At 43.3% G+C, this 16,956-nt stretch overlaps 2 protein-coding genes across 2 annotated transcripts in view; one reads left to right on the top strand and one right to left on the bottom strand.

Moving 5' to 3' along the window:
* CDKL3 (cyclin dependent kinase like 3) overlaps positions 1-1,982 on the bottom strand; it is an 82,482-nt gene extending 80,500 nt beyond the window's left edge. The window contains exon 1 of the mRNA XM_023195961.2: positions 1,822-1,982. The gene's annotated coding sequence lies outside the window, so the exon portion shown is untranslated. The remainder of the gene's footprint in view (positions 1-1,821) is intronic.
* Positions 1,983-2,002: 20 nt separating this feature from the next.
* UBE2B (ubiquitin conjugating enzyme E2 B) overlaps positions 2,003-16,956 on the top strand; it is a 20,339-nt gene continuing 5,385 nt past the window's right edge. Inside the window, exons 1-4 of the mRNA XM_023196017.2 lie at positions 2,003-2,462; positions 4,526-4,606; positions 6,519-6,544; positions 10,134-10,223. Coding sequence (XP_023051785.1) covers positions 2,419-2,462; positions 4,526-4,606; positions 6,519-6,544; positions 10,134-10,223 — 241 coding nt within the window. The 5' untranslated portion in view covers positions 2,003-2,418. The remainder of the gene's footprint in view (positions 2,463-4,525; positions 4,607-6,518; positions 6,545-10,133; positions 10,224-16,956) is intronic.

The following is a 16,956-nucleotide window of genomic DNA, read 5'->3' as shown; positions in this document are numbered from 1 at the left end:
AAAATTATTCCTTCTACAAGTAGGTTATGGCAGGCCTGGTTAACCAGAATGGCCAGTGATTCTTGCTAATATACAGCTGTAAGACTTTATGATGCACATTCACTGAATTAGTTAAAAGTGTTAATTCATTTTGGAAAATAATAACCTGTTTCCAAAACAATTATAAATCCCTGTAGTCACTGAATTCCTAACCTCCATTGCCTGCAGTTCCCATCAGGACTTTGTTGGTGTGTCAGGAGAACTCAGCACTTTTGTATCCATTCTTCAGCTCAACAGGGAAAGGGAGGTAGGAGGACCTCAGCATTGCCCTAATCTTGCCCATAGTTCCATGGAACCAGAAAGGGTTAACTTTTCCCACTTTCCTTGTACCTCCCTTTCTTCAAACCCCGAATTCTGTCTCTGCTTTCGGTGACTACCTAGACTGATAAATTATAAGGGTTTTTTGGTTGTTGCAAAGTTTGAGACAGGGTCTCAGTGGCATGATGATGGCTCACTGCAGCTCAACTGATTCTTCTGCCTCAGCCTCCTGAGTTGCTGGGGCTACTCGTGTGCGCCACCATGCCTGACTAATTTTACTTTTCGTAGGACAGGATCTCCTATGTTGCCCAAGCTGGTCTTCAACTCCTGGCCTCCCAAAGTGTTAGGATTACAGGCATGAGCTAATGCCCCAGCTCATGAGGGACATTTTTAAGATATAGTTTCTGTTTACCATTTTTCTCCATGTAACCCTACCTGTGTGTCTTCCTCCTTTGCTATTGGAAGAGTTAGGACTGCAATGGCAGAAAAGCAAAAACATTAAGAATATTCAGCTTTTAACTTAGAAAACACATTGTGAACGTCTAACAGGACCTATCAGGAGTTAGGCCTGGCTAACTTGATCACCAAAGCAGTCACTGGAAGCAGAGAGAATTCAGGGTTTGAAGAAAGAGGTACAAGGAAAATCGGAAAAATTAACTCTGCTTCCACGGAACTAGGGGCAAGGTTGAGGGAATGCTAAGGTCCTCATTCCACCCTCCCTTTACCTGTTGAACTGAACAATTCCCCAAATGGATACAAAAGTACTCGAGTCCTTAGTATAACAAAGTCCTGAAGGTAGGAATTAAAAGCAATAGAGGGAAGGACAGTGACTACAAAAAATATTCAAGGTCTGTGGGAGGTCAACACCTCTGAACCCCCTGGTGGGGGGGGGGCACTTCTCGCCCATTTGCACCTTTCTTGCTAGTGTAAAAACCCTGAAGTTGGCTCAGGCTAGATATATAACCCTCACTCATGTCTGCCGGAGCTCCCCCCCAGATATGAATCATATTTGTAGGTTTCTTTGACAGCCAACCAGTCATTGATATGCTTGGAAGACTGCACCCCCACATTCTTAAAAATACAATGGTACTCCCCCCCATAGGCAAGTCCCCGGACTCTGACACATATCTTCAATTGAAAGCAGACCCAGAAAGGAAAAACTGCATAATACACCATCCTTTAATGTTTGCCCAGAATTTCCAATACTAGAAACCCCACTGCAAAGCAGAAAGACTATTTGGTAGCTTCAAGGAACCATTTCAGGATATTGTTGTGTGGCCCTCAGTATTCAATGCTGCCTTAGAAGATCTTGCGATCCTCTCTCTTCTTGCCCCAAGTACCAGAGTTCATAAGCCACTGAACCAACCAGAGGGGAGTTATTTTTGGTCCTGGTTTAAAGAAAACAAAACAAGCTGTTGATCCTCCCACGACCTCTTGGGTAATGTCTCTACACCTGTGATAAACCGAAAACAACTAATAAAGGTGTGTATCCAGCCCTCACCCTCTTAGACCCGCTTCACAGACCTGGCCAAAACTCACATCCAGGCGAGGCTCTCACGTGACCCGTTCTAAACGCGTCACAGGGACACGTGGTTCTAGATACTTCTCCCCCTCCCCCTCAGGGGTGGATTGTTGACAAGGCCGCGGGCAGTCACGTGATCTTACATCATCCTACCTCCTTTCCCTGAAATCTCTGGCCCGGATGCGTCCCTCTTTCTCCACCCCGCCGAGCCTAAACTAGAGACGGGGAGGCAGACAGGATAGTGTGCCGGTTTCGTGGTCTCTGAATCCACAACCTCTAGTCTGAACACAGAGAACATAAATTTGCCGATCACTTCAGGAAGCCCAGGAAGAACCACGCCCCGCTGAAGGGCTCCAGGAACACGCGCTCCCCCGTCCCGCCCCCTCCTCCCCCAGCACTCGCTCTGTGGTAGCGGCGGAGGGCGGAGGGATCCGGAGGCGGCGGAGGGAGACGTCATTGCAGGGTTGTTTGTCAGTCTCGGTGGCGGCGGCGGCGGCGGCGGCAGCGGCGATCCACAGTGATTCGGCCGCCGCGCCGGGGGGTGGGGGGGCTGCGCGGGACTCTTTTCTTTCAGACTGACCGCGGGGCAGCTGCGGAGCATGTCGACCCCGGCCCGGAGGAGGCTTATGCGGGATTTCAAGCGGTAAGGGCCTTCAGCTTCATATAGATGACGGCCCCTCAAAGCTGCGGGGCTGCAGGGCGTGGATCCCGGACACCTTCCCCTTGTGACCCTCAGAGGGCCGGCTGTGGGCCCAGCGGGACTGGCGGAAGCGGGGTCCTACCTCGGCCCCTACTCTCCTTATCCTTGCGGCTCGCTCTGGCGCCCGAAGAAATTTCGATACTGCTTCCCCTCCCCCCAAAAAGTAAAACGATGTCGATCGACTGGTCTAGGGTTCCCTGCTGCCCATTTCGGCCAGCTGCCCGGCGTCTCGTCCAGGGAATCAGACATCATCCACCCGCCCCTGCACCCTGCGGCACCCCTTTCTTGTCCCCTCAAAGTGAGCTCCCGCGGGAGCTTGTTCTCCGGCAGCACCAGTCAGCTTTGTTTCATGGTCCTTCAGTCTTCTCCGAGGAGCCGGTTTGGGGCGAACCTCCCCAACCCCCCACCCCCGCCAGTCCTTTCCATTTCTGCCGTGAGGGTGGGGTCCAGTGCGTGAGGCCCAGAGGTTAACCCATCCCCGAAACCCGACTCTGTCCCCGCCCGCCTGAAAGGACCTTGGGAACTGACTTAGAGATCTGGGACCTTAGAGCTGGCCACCCCGGTTGCCAGTGCTTCCTGGAACTCAGATCTGGCTGGTGAAGAAAGCCCTATCTATAGCCTCCCGAGTCTGGAAAAATGCCTTCCCTTAGACTGGCGCTAATTTGATACTCCCTGGGCCTCCTTTGGTAAATAAAATAGGGTTTTGTTAGGAGGTATTGGGGTTGTGAGGAAGAAAATGATTATTCCGTTAGTCTACCTTTTATTGGATACTTAGAGACATAGAAAAAATAAGTGAGAAAACATTTTGATATTCTGCACATTTTTCTTAAAATTTTTTCTGGGGACACCTACCCTAATTGAACAAAATAGCATAAAAACATAGATTTGTCGCTCAGGAAGTCACCTCTCAGTTATTATAAAGCCTATGTGAAGCATTTGGATTTGGCCAACTTATTTAATTCATTCGTAGCTTCTCTAAGCCATTTAAAGGTAGGCGTCAAGCAGTGCAGTTCTTCTAAGGCTTCTGTTTGTGGTGGCCTAATTTGCTTGAGATTGATTAAAACCCATTTTTTTAATGTGGACTAGTTGCAAATTATGATGCCCCATGAAAACAACTGCATATGTATTTGTGTGTGTATATAATGTAGCATTTTTAATTGAGGTTACAGTCTCTGAAAGGAGATGCCCTTTTTGGTGCAAAAGTCATTTTTCTAAAGCTTGAAATCAGTGTATCTGATTAGCACTCGTGACTAAAATTCAGATAGTAAACGAGTTCATGTCATTGTCACCCTGGCTCCTTACTGTAATGCTCTGCTTAATTCTGAGTTGAATACATGGCACCTTTTGTAGTTATCCAGAGATCTGCAGGTTACAAGAATTTGACTATGACGAATGTTGGAAAGCCTTGTATTGAGTCTCCTGATTTGAGAGGTAGATTTGATGTTAGTGCAGAGCCTTTAAAATAGGGACTGGCGGAAAACCTACTGATTACTTTTTAAAGCCATTGCTGTTTGAAGCAAAAGGGATAGAGTAAATCTGCTGCCTAATACTAGTTTCCTAGTTTAATGTGTTTTCAGTGATTTCGTGTTTACACTGAGGTTTGCTTTTTTTTTTTTTTTCTTGTAGCCATTTTGCAGAAGTAGCCGTGGTTAGGATACACATGCATGTTTAGAGCAGCAAAATCAATGGTTCTGTAAAAATATTACTTGCTTTTGAGGTTTTAAACTTTTTTTGGTGTAAGAGGACAGTCTATATACATCAATTCTTGAAGAGATAATCTTGATAATATTGAAAGAGGGATGATTCTCAAGCTTTGGAGAGGTATTTAATAAGTATATATACCTAGTTAATGTATCTAAGTCATATGGTTCATTTTAGTTCACAATAACAAGGAAATGGAGTTAGGCTGTGTCTCAGAATAGATGGTGTAGTGTCCGTCGGTGTTTATGTGGACTCCTTAGTGGTCTTAATGTTCAACTTTTCAAATTACAACGCTGGATTTCTAGGTTACAAGAGGACCCACCTGTGGGTGTCAGTGGCGCACCATCTGAAAACAACATCATGCAGTGGAATGCAGTTATATTTGGGTGAGTTGAAACGTTTAACAAATAATAGGTGTGTGCTGAATCTTTAAGAAAAGTGAACATATAACAACTGTCTAGGAAAAGAAACTGAGGTGGAATGAGAGATCTTAAGGACTAAAACTGCAAGATAAATTAGAAAAAAATTTTTTTCAATTAGAGTTTTGGCCCAGCACAGTAGCTTAACGCCTGGGAGGATCGCTAGAGCCCAGGAGTTCATCACCAGCCTGGGCGACAGTGAGACAGTGAGACTCTGTCCCCTCGCCACCAAGAAAAGAGTTTTGGCCCAGTCTGGGCAACATAGTGAGAGACCTCGTCTCTACAAAAAGTATAAAACTAACTGGGCATGGTGGTGCCCAGCTACTTGGAAGGCCGAGGCAGGAGGATCGCTTGAGCCCAGAAGTTTGAGGCTGCAGTGTGCCACTGCACTCCAGCCTGGGCAGCCAGCTTTCCAAAAAAAAAAAAAAAGGAAAAAGTTTCAGCAGTTATACAAAGTTTATTTGCTCTTTGATGTTATTACATATGGTTTTATAATCACTTGGGGTTTTACTTTTAAGAAACTACTCAAAACTAAATGGAATGGAATAATAAAGGAGAAACAATAAGTTACTTTGTATAAAACATATCATGCAAATCCTCTCATTCTGTTGGAGCTATTAAAAGGTTTGGAACCAAAAATATTAAGAACTTCCACTGCTGCAAGAATTTAAGTGAAAATGATTCACAGCCCAGTGTGAAATAACGAATGCAGCCGTTTGAGAAGCAGCTGTAAATTTTACCTACTATATATATTGCATATATGCTTTTTAATTTAAAATTTCCTTATGCTTTTTCTTTGGTTTTTCTAGACTTGATCTATTTTTTTCTTTCATTCCTTTGATACTAGAGTTTTGCATTAAAAAGTAAAAGGAATATGCTGATAAACAGAATTCTGACACTACAGAATCAGCTACAAGAGTCTACATTTAAAGACTAGTGGAAAATGAGTGAAGTTCATCCTCATAAAGTACTTCTGAATCTGAGTTAAATACATGGCACCTTCAGGATATTATCCTGCTGCTTTGAGATCCTGAATATGCCTTGCAAGTAATAATTAAGCTTTATGCTGCTGCTTAGGAAAGATGAAATTGGGATGTGGGGGAAGGATCTGAGCAAACAAATCTGGCTCTTTGGTGACATCAGCTATGCTTAGCCTATTTGAACAAAAGTTGTGGCTCCATTGGAAAGCAGGACACTTGGGTTTAGCATCATAACTAGAGTATTGCTTTACTTCTTATTGCTGTAAAATGAAAAGATGACTTTTCCCTCTTAAGAATATACTTAAGGCCAGGTGTGGTGGCTCACGCCTGTAATCCCAGCACTTTGGGAGGCTGCGACGGGTGGATCACCTGAGGTCAGGAGTTCAAAACCAGCCTGACCAAGATGGTGAAACCCCATCTCTACTAAAAATACAAAAATTAGCCGGGCGTCTATAATCCCACCTACTCAGGAGGTTGAGGCAGGAGAATTGCTTGAACCTGGGAGAAGGATGTTGCAGTGAGCCGAGAATGTGCCATTGCACTCCAGCCTGGGGGACAAGAGCAAAATTCTGTCTCAAAAAAAAAAAAAAAAGAATATACATATGTACAAAATGACTGGTCAGTATTAATGAAAGTTTTTTTGTGCTAAAATTATGGGCAAGTTTTTTTGTTTGGTTTCGTAAAACCACCCTAAAAAGAAAGCTTAGAACGAAAGTTATACTTTATGCCTGGGTCTTTGAAAATTCAGGGCTAAGGTATTATTAAACTCTACCTTAAAACTCCACAAATCATCAGAATGAGTCCCTCTTTTTCTGTTGGAGTTTATCCTTTCCATTCTTGAAAATCAAGAAAAAGCAGAATGAGAAACTTCTTTTAATCAGAAATCTTCTTGTTTTCAGACCAGAAGGGACACCTTTTGAAGATGGTAAGTCATACTCATTATGTTTCCTATAGTGTTATGAGGTTACTTTTTGGTAGAAAATTGTAACACCAACATATCTACTTGAAGCCATTTTCTGTGGTTAATAAGCCAAGTTAAAAGTAAAGCTATGGAAAATTTATACTTTATAAGGGACTTTTTCCCACAGCAGCTTGGTCACCTCCATTCGTAACCGGTATTAAAGGTTACTTTAATGCTTTTGTGTAGAACTGTAAGCCGAGATGGCAATGTTTATGTTGAGAATAGTTTAAATTTAGGTGGCCTTAATAAAGATATCTCTGAGGTGAACACCAGAAGAGTAAATCATGCTTTTTTACTTTATCTTTGATACTTGACAGGGTGTTGAGTTGAACTTTTTCATAAATATACATAGCTGCCAGTAGTTTCAAGTACTACTAGCATTTAACACCCATAAGTAGTTACCATTTTGCATAATCTTTGGCATCTCAGGTTGCGTATTTTCATCGGGGCAAGGAAAATGGGAAACGAGTTCTAATAACGTATTTATAATTGAGCTTATCAAATTGATTTTAACCAGGTACTTAGACTTTTCCTAATTATAGTATTGGATTTTAAGAAATTATTAAACAGCTCTGTTATTAACAAAATGACTTCAGAATTAATCCATCAAAAATATTTATCCGAGAATATTGATAATTCTCTGTTTGTAAGGACGTAATCTCAATGTCCAGTAGGAGAAATGGTTAAGCAAATTATGATGTATCTGGATTCTGGAATATGTACCTGTTAAAGAATAAGGTAGATTTGGACATACTGTCTTAAGAGGACTAAAAAACTGCAGGATAATGTTTGTTGTAGCATCACATTTTTAGTAAATACATATATGCATGTGTGTCTATGTTAAAGGGTTATATATCAAACTGTTATCAGTGATTATCTGTAGGTGGGGTGAGGAGTTGAAGGAGGTACAAAAGATGCCAGTTGGCCAGGGGCAGTGGCTCACACCTGTATAGCCAGCGCATTGGTAGGCGTAGGCAGGTGAGTCATGGATCACTTGAGCCCAGGAGTTTGAGACCAGCCTGGGGGAGCCCTTCTTTACAAAAAATTAGCCAGGCATGGTGGTACATGCCTTTAGTCCCAGCTACTTGGGAGGATCACTGGAGCCCGAGAGGTCAAGGCTGCAGTGAGCCCTGATGGAGCCACTGTGCTCCAGCCTGGGCGACAGAGTGAGACCCTATCTTAAATTACCAATTTTTCTTAATTTCTTAATTTAAATACATTTTTATTAGTATTAGGAAGCTCTGGATCCTTGAGTATCTTTTTTTTTTTTCTTTTTTGTCTCGCCCTCTCACCCAGGCTGGAGTGCAGTGGCGCAGTCTTGGCTCTCTGAAACCTCCGCCTCCCAGGTTCAAGTGATTCTCGTGCCTCAGCCTTCCAGGTAGCTGGGATTACAGATATGTGCTACCATGCCCGGCTGATTTTTGTATTTTTAGTAGAGACGGAGTTTCACCATGTTGGCCAGGCTGGGGCCTTAAACTACTGACGTCAGGTGATCTGCCCGCCTTGGTCACCCAAAGTGCTGGGATTACAGGCATGAGCCATGCCCAGCCAAGTATCTGTCTTTTTAATATTCTGTATGATAGGAAGTAAGATGTATGAACAAAGCACTTCTGCATGTCATAGTTTGATAGTTGTCTGGAAGAAAAGCACTTCTGCAGCTGTTGAAGTTGCAATTTGAACTTTTTTCATGGAACATTTTTACTTGAAAATACAGACAAGCTATGGTTATTCAGGTTTGAATATATGGCAGATATATTCTCAGAAGTGATGTAATAAGCTTGGTGTGGTGGCAGGTACCTGTAATCCCAGGTACTCGGGAGACTGAGGCAGGAGAATTGCTTGAACCTGGGAGACAGAGGTTGCAGTGTGCCGAGATTGCACCATTGCACCCCAGCCTGGACAACACAGCAAGACTCCATCTCAAAAAAAAAAAAAAAAAGTGGGGGGAGATCTAAGTGGGTTGTTAGGTTAAGGATAACGACTGAAGATATTTGTTGCTGTTGATAAAATGACAGCTTCCTGACAGCTTCCTGATACTTACTTTTTGATGTTAGTGGGTAGTGTTACCTGTTGTGATTTTTTTGATAGTATATAATGAAATATGGCAACATTTGGAAGATCTGTAAAGTTGAGTCACCCAATATTTTGCAGATATCCCAGGAGTAATAATACAAAACCATGAATGGGTAAAACGTATGTGAAATGAACAGATTTTAATGTAACTGAGAACAAAAAGTTGACTAATAATTTCAGATTCTGTATTGCAGCAAACCTTTAAAAGAACTACCATTTCTTTGGTATAATATCAAAACAGAATAGCTACAGTTACCTGAAAAAGCTATTAAAATACTGCTTTTTTTGCCGGGCACGGTGGCTCATGCCTGTAATCCCAGCGCTTTGGGAGGCCAAGGTGGACGGATCACCTGAGGTCAGGAGTTCAAGACTAGCCTGGCCAACGCGGTGAAACTTCGTCTCTACTAAAAATACAAAAATGAGCCAGGCGGGATGGCGTGTACCTGTAATCCCAGCTACTCCAGAGGCTGAGGCAGGAGAAATGCTTGAACCCGGGAGGTGGATAGATTGAGTGCAGAAGCAGATAAGAGAATCCAGCGGTCTTCTGTTAAACCAATCATTAAAGAGACAGTTGCAAATATGTAAAACAATGCTTATACTTACCACCAACTTGGGGAGAAATATAATTTTAATTTATATTATGTGTAATGGGTTTGCAGTTTAACCTACCTTTTTTTTTTTTTTTTTGGAGACAGTCTTGCCTCGCTCATGTCACCCAGACTGGAGTGCAGTGGTGCGATCTCGGCTCACTGCAACCTCTGCCTCCCAGGTTCACGAGATTCTTTTGCCTCAGTCTCCTCAGTAGCTGAGATAACAGGCACCCCCATACCTAGCTCATATTTGTACTTTTAGTAGAGACAGCGTTTCACCATGTTGGCCAGGCTAGTCTCCAACTCCTGACCTCAGGTGATCCACCCACCACTTAGCCTCCCAAAGTGCTGGGATTACAGGCATGAGCCACGGCACCCAGCTACAGTTACTTTTAATGAAGATTTTCTGAGTTAAACTTTTTTTTTTTTTTTAAGATGGAGTCTTGCTTTGACACCCATGCCAGAGCATAGCGGCATTTTCTGGGCTTACTGCAACCTCCACCTCCTGGGAGAGTCCTTTGCCATGTGGTAGTCAGCCCCTCTCAAAATCCTTTGACCACCCATCATTCTAAGCTATAATAAACTATTTGTAGTTCTTCAAATATGCATTTTAAATCTTGGTAGCTAAGGCCTAGTTGCCTTCCAAAAATATGACAGTTAACACTCCCACCAATAGCAACATGAATGTGCTTGTTCCCCAACTGCTTGCCAATGCTGCGTGCTATCATTCTAACATAAATAGAGTATATTTAGTATGTTTTGTGTGCCGAACCAAAGTTGACATACTAACTTTTATGTGGTTGTACAAAAACCAGTATGCCGTTGAGAATTGATGAAGAGATTAAAAAGTCATGCTTGTCTTTACTATAATTATTTTGTTTTCTCTCTAGGTACTTTTAAACTAGTAATAGAATTTTCTGAAGAATATCCAAATAAACCACCAACTGTTAGGTTTTTATCCAAAATGTTTCATCCAAATGGTAAGTAGCATTTTATAGATTTGGCAGATGATAGTGGGGAAAAGAGTTGTTTCCCTCCTTTTAGCTCTTTCACCTTACATTTCACTGTTAGGACTCACTTGTAGGTGTTGCTTCCATGTCCATGTTAGCCATGTATTTTGTTGCGGATTTTTTTTTTTGGAGATGGAGTCTGGCTCTGTCGCCCAGGCTGGAGTGCAGTGGCGCAATCTCAGCTCACTGCAAGCTCCGCTTCCCAGGTTCATGCCATTCTCCTGCCTCAGCCTTCAGAGTAGGTGGGACTACAGGCGCCTGCCACCACACTTGGCTTATTTTTTGTATTTTTAGTGGAGACGGGGGGTTTCACCGTGTTAGCCAGGATGGTCTCGATCTCCTGACCTCGTGATCCACCCACCTTGGCCTCCCAAAGTGCTGGGTTTGTTGTGTATTTTTGGTTTGTTTCTTGTTTCTTCAGAGACAAGGTTATACTCTGTCACCCCTGCTGGTGTGCAGTGGTGTAATCACAGTTCACTGTTACCTCAAACTCCTGGGTTCAAGTAATTCTCCTGCCTTAGACTCCTAAGTAGCTAGGATGACAGGCATGGACCACCATACCCAGCTGATTTTTTTTTGTTTGTTTTCTTTTTCTTCTTTGTAGACACAAAGTCTCTATGTGTTACCCAGGCTGGTCCTTGAACCCCTAGCCTCAAGCAGTCCTCCCACTTTGACCTCCAAAAGCACTGTGATTACAGGAATGGGCCACCTTTTCCAGCCTTTAGCTATGTTTCTGTAGCTAGAATCTTATGAAGCTTCCAAATTTGAGGTCAAGTTGGGCGGATCACCTGAGGTCAGGAGTTTGAGACCAGCCTGGCCAACATGGTGAAGCCCCATCACTACTAAAAATACAAAAATTAGCCAGGCATGATGGTGGGCACCTGTAATCTCAGCTACTCAGGAGGCTGAGACAGGAAAATCGCTCGAACCTGAGAGGCGGAGGTTGTAGTGAGTCGTGATCACAACACTGCACTTCAGCCTGGGTGACAAAGCAAGACTCTGTCTCCAAAAACACAAAGGTAATATGTTAAGCCAGGCACAGTGGTGCACACCTGTAGTCCCAGCTACTCCGAAGGCTAAGGCAGGAGGGTGGCTTGAGGCCAGCCTAGGTAACATAGCAAGATCCTGTCTCTACTAAAATAAATAGATAAAAGTATTATCTATTTATTTGTGGAATTGTGAAAAATAACAAGAAAAATCTGTTGGCTAAAATTAAGCTTTTCAAAAATACAATTTTGGCCAGGCAGAGTGGTTCATACCTATAATCCCAGCACTTTGGGAGGCCAAGGTGGGAAGGTTGCTTGAGCCCAGGAGTTAGAGACCAGCCTGGGCAACATAGTGAGGTCCCATCCCTATAAAAAATTTAAAAAGTACCAGGGCACGGTGGCGCACACCTGTAGTCTCAGCTACTTATGGAGGCTGAGGTGAGAGGATCACTTGAGCCCAGGAGGTCAAGGCTGCAGTGAGCCATGACTGTCCTACTGCACTCTAGCCTGGGCAACAGAGCAAGATCCTATCTCAAAAGTACAATTTTGCATATACAAAATTGGAGTCAGTGACCATGCACAGTAGTTCATGCCTATTAATTCCAGCACTTTGGAAGGCTGAGGCAGGTGGATTGCTTGAGCCCAGGAGTTCAAGACCAGCTTAGGCAACATGGTGAAACCCTGTCTCTACAAAAAATACAAAAATTAACTGGGCACAGTGGTGCATACCTGTATTCCCAGCTACTAGGGAGGCTGAGGTGGGAGAATTGCTGGAGCCTGGGAGGTTGAGGCTGTAGTGAGCCATGATTACAGCACTGCACTCCACCCTGGGTGACAAAGCAACACCCTGTCTCAAAAAAAAAAGGAAAGAAAATTGGGATCATTTATATATAAAATGAGGTGTTTGTTTGTTTTAATATACTGTGAACATTTTCCCTTATTAAATATTCTGGGCTGAGCACAGTGGCTCACGCCTGTAATCCCAGCACTTTGGGAGGGAAAGGTGGGCGGATCATGAGGTCAAGAGATCAAGACCATCCTGGCCAACATGGTGAAACCTCATCTCTACCAAAAATACAAAAATTAGCTGGGCATGGTGGCGCGTGCCTATAGTCCCAGCTACTCGGGAGGCTGAGGCAGGAGAACTGCTTGAACCAGGGAGGCAGAGGTTTCAGTGAGCTGAGATCATGCCACTGCACTCCAGCCTGGCAACAGAGCAAGACTTCATCTCAAAAAAATAAGTATTCTGGCCGGGCGCGGTGGCTCAAGCCTGTAATCCCAGCACTTTGGGAGGCCAAGACAGGCGGATCACGAGGTCAGGAGATCGAGACCATCCTGGCTAACACTGTGAAACCCCGTCTCTACTAAAAAATACAAAAAACTAGCCGGGCGAGGTGGCGGGCGCCTGTAGTCCCAGCTACTCCGGAGGCTAAGGCAGGAGAATGGCAAAAATCCGGGAGGCGGAGCTTGTAGTGAGCTGAGATCCGGCCACTGCACTCCAGCCCGGGCGACAGAGCAAGACTCCGTCTCAAAAAAAAAAAAAAAAATAAGTATTCTGTTACATCATTTTTAATGGCAAAATGTTCTGTTACGTAGATTTACTATATTTTTAACCAGTGTCCAATTGTTGATAGTTTTCAATTGTTTATAATTTTAAATAGCACTTTGAACATTCTTAAACATAAATCTTAAAAAAAATTTTTTTTTTTTTTTTTGAGAAAAAGACTCGCCCTGTCACACAGGCTGGAGTACAGTGGTGTGATCTTGACTCACTGCAACCATTACCTCCTGGGTTCAAGTGATCTTTAGCCTCAGCCTCCTGAGTAGCTGAGACTGCAGATGTGTGCCACCACACCCAGCTATTTTTTTTTTTTTTTTTTTTGAGAAGAAGTCTTGCTCTATTGGCCAGGCTGGAGTGCAGTGGCATGATCTCAGCTCACTGCAACCTCTGCTTCCCAAGTTCAAGTGATTCTCCTGCCTCAGCCTCCCAAGTAGCTTCATACCCAGCTAATTTTTATATTTTTAGTAGAGATGGGGTTTCACCATGTTGGCCAGGCTGATCTTGAACTCCTGACCTCAGGTGATCCGCCTGCCTTGGCCTCCCAAGTGTTAGGATCACGGGTGTGAGCTGCTGTGCCTGGCCTGAAAATAAATCTTTCCAGATACTAATTATTTTTTGACTGAGTTTTTTGTTTGTTTTTTTAATTGCTGCATAACAAATAAACTAAGTTTTTTAAATGTGGGGATAACTGGGTCAGAGGCTTGTGTGTTTTTAAAGCTTTAATACCATTTTCAATTTTTTTCCTTCAGTGGAATTGTTCTCATTTTCACTTGGTAGAGTAGTTTGTTACTACTCTTCATTAAATGATGGCTCATTACTTTGTAATACATTTGGTCTTCCTTGACATCTTGCTGTTTACATCTATTACATTTATATTTCTGGATTATTAATTACCACGTGAAAGACTTCTCCAAATTCTTGAAGCTCCTCTTCAGTTCTACAGCCTTTGCTCATTTAAATGTGGTGTTCCCCATCAGCCAACTCACTTTCAAGAAGAACATTTTCGGGCCGGTCACGGTGGCTCAAGCCTGTAATCCCAGCACTTTGGGAGGCCGAGACGGGCGGATCACGAGGTTCGGAGATCGAGACCATCCTGGCTAACACAGTGAAACCCCGTCTCTACTAAAAAAATACAAAAAACTAGCTGGGCGAGGTGGTGGGCGCCTGTAGTCCCAGCTACTTGGGAGGCTGAGGCAGGAGAATGGCGTAAACCCGGGAGGCGGAGCTTGCAGTGAGCTGAGATCCGGCCACTGTACTCCAGCCTGGGCGACAGAGCCAGACTCCATCTCAAAAAAAAAAAAAAAAAAAAAAGAACATTTTCAGACGTCCTCTTGGTCATGTCTCTAGTAATATGTCTCTAGTAATGCAGAATACATTATAGAGCTCCCTACCCAGAGGACAGATGTGTTTTGTTTGTGTCTGGAATCAAGATGACTTTCCAGTAATAGATACTACCTTTGGCGCTTCATTGCTATGAAGTTGCTTTTTCATTCTAGTTGCCTTTTTTGCTTTTTTTTTTTTTTTTTTGGTCTGAGACAGGTTTAATTTTATTTTCTGTTTCTCTTTTTGGGGAAGTTCCCAAGTCATTTACCATTTACTCCACTGTAGCTTTATCTTGCTTAGACTTGTTATTGAGTCAAACCAAACCAGTTATGGTAAGAGGGTCTTTAAATCAAAGTGGGAAAGACTGTAGAATGAGTAAGGGGTATAAATGTAGGGTTATCAACTTAAGCAAATTTTTAAGAAAACACAGTGTATTTGGTTTTCACATCTCTTCATATTTATAGCATGGTTTCCCTTTTTTTCTGTTACGAGTCCTTTTTTATAATTTAACTTTCTGGTTTACTTTTTAAAAAACATTTATTGAAATATAATTTACACACCAAGCTGTTCACCCACTTAAATTGTACAGCTCAAATGGTTTTTAGCATAGGCACAACCATTACCATGACCACTTTAAAACCAACAAAAGCCCCATAACTATTATCTTAGCAGTCAGCTGTGTTTGTCCTAACCCTCCCCACTTCAGTCCTAGGTAACCACTAATCTGTTTTCCCTCTAGATTTGACTATTCTGGACATTTCATATAAATGGAATCTTACAACATGTGGTCCTTTGTGACTAACTTCTGTCACCCAGCATGAAGTTTTCAAGGCTCATCTATGTTGTGACATAATAGTTTTTGTGATTCATTTTTTATTGCTGAATAATATTCCATTGTATGGATATTCTGTATTTTGTTCATTCATCAGTTGATAAGATGTTTTGAGTTCTGGTTTACTTTTGGATTCTCAGAAATAGTTACTCAGAACTTTAAAATTGTTTTATACTTTTATGGGTTTTACACAGTTGCCAATTTTTGCTTTAGGCAGCTAAGTTTGATGTTTTTGTGGGATGGACAGTAAGTTGGCTTTGAAACTGAGAGATAGATCTAGGCTAAGGCCAATGATTGGAAGTACTGAGCACATGGATGGTAACTGAGGCCACAGGAGTGAATAATATTGCCCAGTGTGTATATAAAGGGTAAGAAGGAAAAGGGCCTATGATAGAGTCTGGGAGAATCACAGTGTTTAAGTGTGATTTGCTCCCCACTCCCTGTTATGGTTTGCTCCGTGAAGTGGTATCTGTAACATTTAAATGCATTTACCCTTTGTTTTACATAGCAGTTCACTTGTAGAAATTTTTTCTACAGATAGTCTCACAATTGGGCAAATATTTATCATTGCTTGTATTTTCACAGAATCAGTCTAAAAGGGGAAGAACCTCCCAGATGTTCAGGACTTTTGATACCTGTGACTTGATTTTTTTTTTTTTTAATGAAAGGAATATGTATACTCATTGCACAAATAAATCATAAACACAAGAAGGATAAAGAAAAATAAGATAGGCCAGTCACGGTGGCTCACGTCTGTAATCCTAGCACTTTGGGAGGCTGAGGCAGGTGGATCACAAGATTAGGAGACCAGCCTGGCCAGCATAGTGAAACCCTGTCTCTACTAAAAATATAAAAAATTAACCGGGCATGGTGACATGTGCCTGTAATCCCAGCTACTTGGGAGGCTGAGGCAGGAGAATTGCTTTAACCCGGGAGGCGGAGGTTGCAGTGAGCCAAGATTGCGCCACTGCACTCCAGCCTGGGTGACAGAGCGAGACTCCATCTCGGAAAAAAAAAAAAAAGGATCATCCGCTGGGCGCAGTGGCTCACACCTGTAATCCCAGCATTTTCGGAGACTGAGGCAGGCAGATCACCTGAGGTCAGGAATTTGAGACTAGCCTGGCCAACATGGTAAAACCCCATCTCTACTAAAAATACAAAAATTAGCTGGGTGTGGTTGTACGTGCCTGTGACCCCAGCTACTCGGGAGGTTGAGGCAGGAGAGTTGCTTGAACCCAGGAGGTAGAGGTTGCAGTGAGCTGAGTTCTCACCACTGCACTCCAGCCTGGACAACAGACCGAGAATCCATCTAAAAAAAAAAAAAGGCCGGGCACGGTGGCTCATGCCAGCACTTTGGGAGGCTGAGGCAGGTGGATCACCTGAGGTCAGGAGTTCAAGACCAGCCTGGCCAACATGGTGAAACCACGTCTCTACTAAAAATGCAAAAATTAGCTGGGCATGGTGGCAGGCACCTGCAATCCCAGCTATGTGGGAGGCTGAGGCAGGAGAATCCCTTGAACCTGGGAGGCGGAGGTTGCAGTGAGTCAAGATTGCACCATTATACTCCATCCTGGGCAACAAGAGCAAAACTATGTCTCAAAAAAAACAAAAGGACAAGAAAATAAGATGATCCATAACCCTACTATTACAAATATCCACTACTTACATTTTGACATTCAGTCTTATGAATGTTTTTGTGACTACATATACTTTAAATGAATTTATATAAAACGTTTTAATTGGCCGGGCGCAGTGGCTCAAGCCTGTAATTCCAGCACTTTGGGAGGCCGAGACGGGCGGATCACGAGGTCAGGAGATCGAGACCATCCTGGCTAACCTGATGAAACCCCGTCTCTACTAAAAAATACAAAAAATTAGCCGGGCGAGGTGGCGGGCGCCTATAGTCCCAGCTACTCGGGAGGCTGAGGCAGGAGAATGGTGGGAACCCAGGAGGCAGAGCTTGCAGTGAGCTGAGATCTGGCCACCGCACTCCAGCCTGGG

Source organism: Piliocolobus tephrosceles, chromosome 4 (genome assembly GCF_002776525.5).
Source record: "Piliocolobus tephrosceles isolate RC106 chromosome 4, ASM277652v3, whole genome shotgun sequence".
In the NCBI taxonomy this organism is placed as follows: domain Eukaryota; kingdom Metazoa; phylum Chordata; class Mammalia; order Primates; family Cercopithecidae; genus Piliocolobus; species Piliocolobus tephrosceles.
This window is presented reverse-complemented; position numbering and strand designations above follow the sequence as displayed.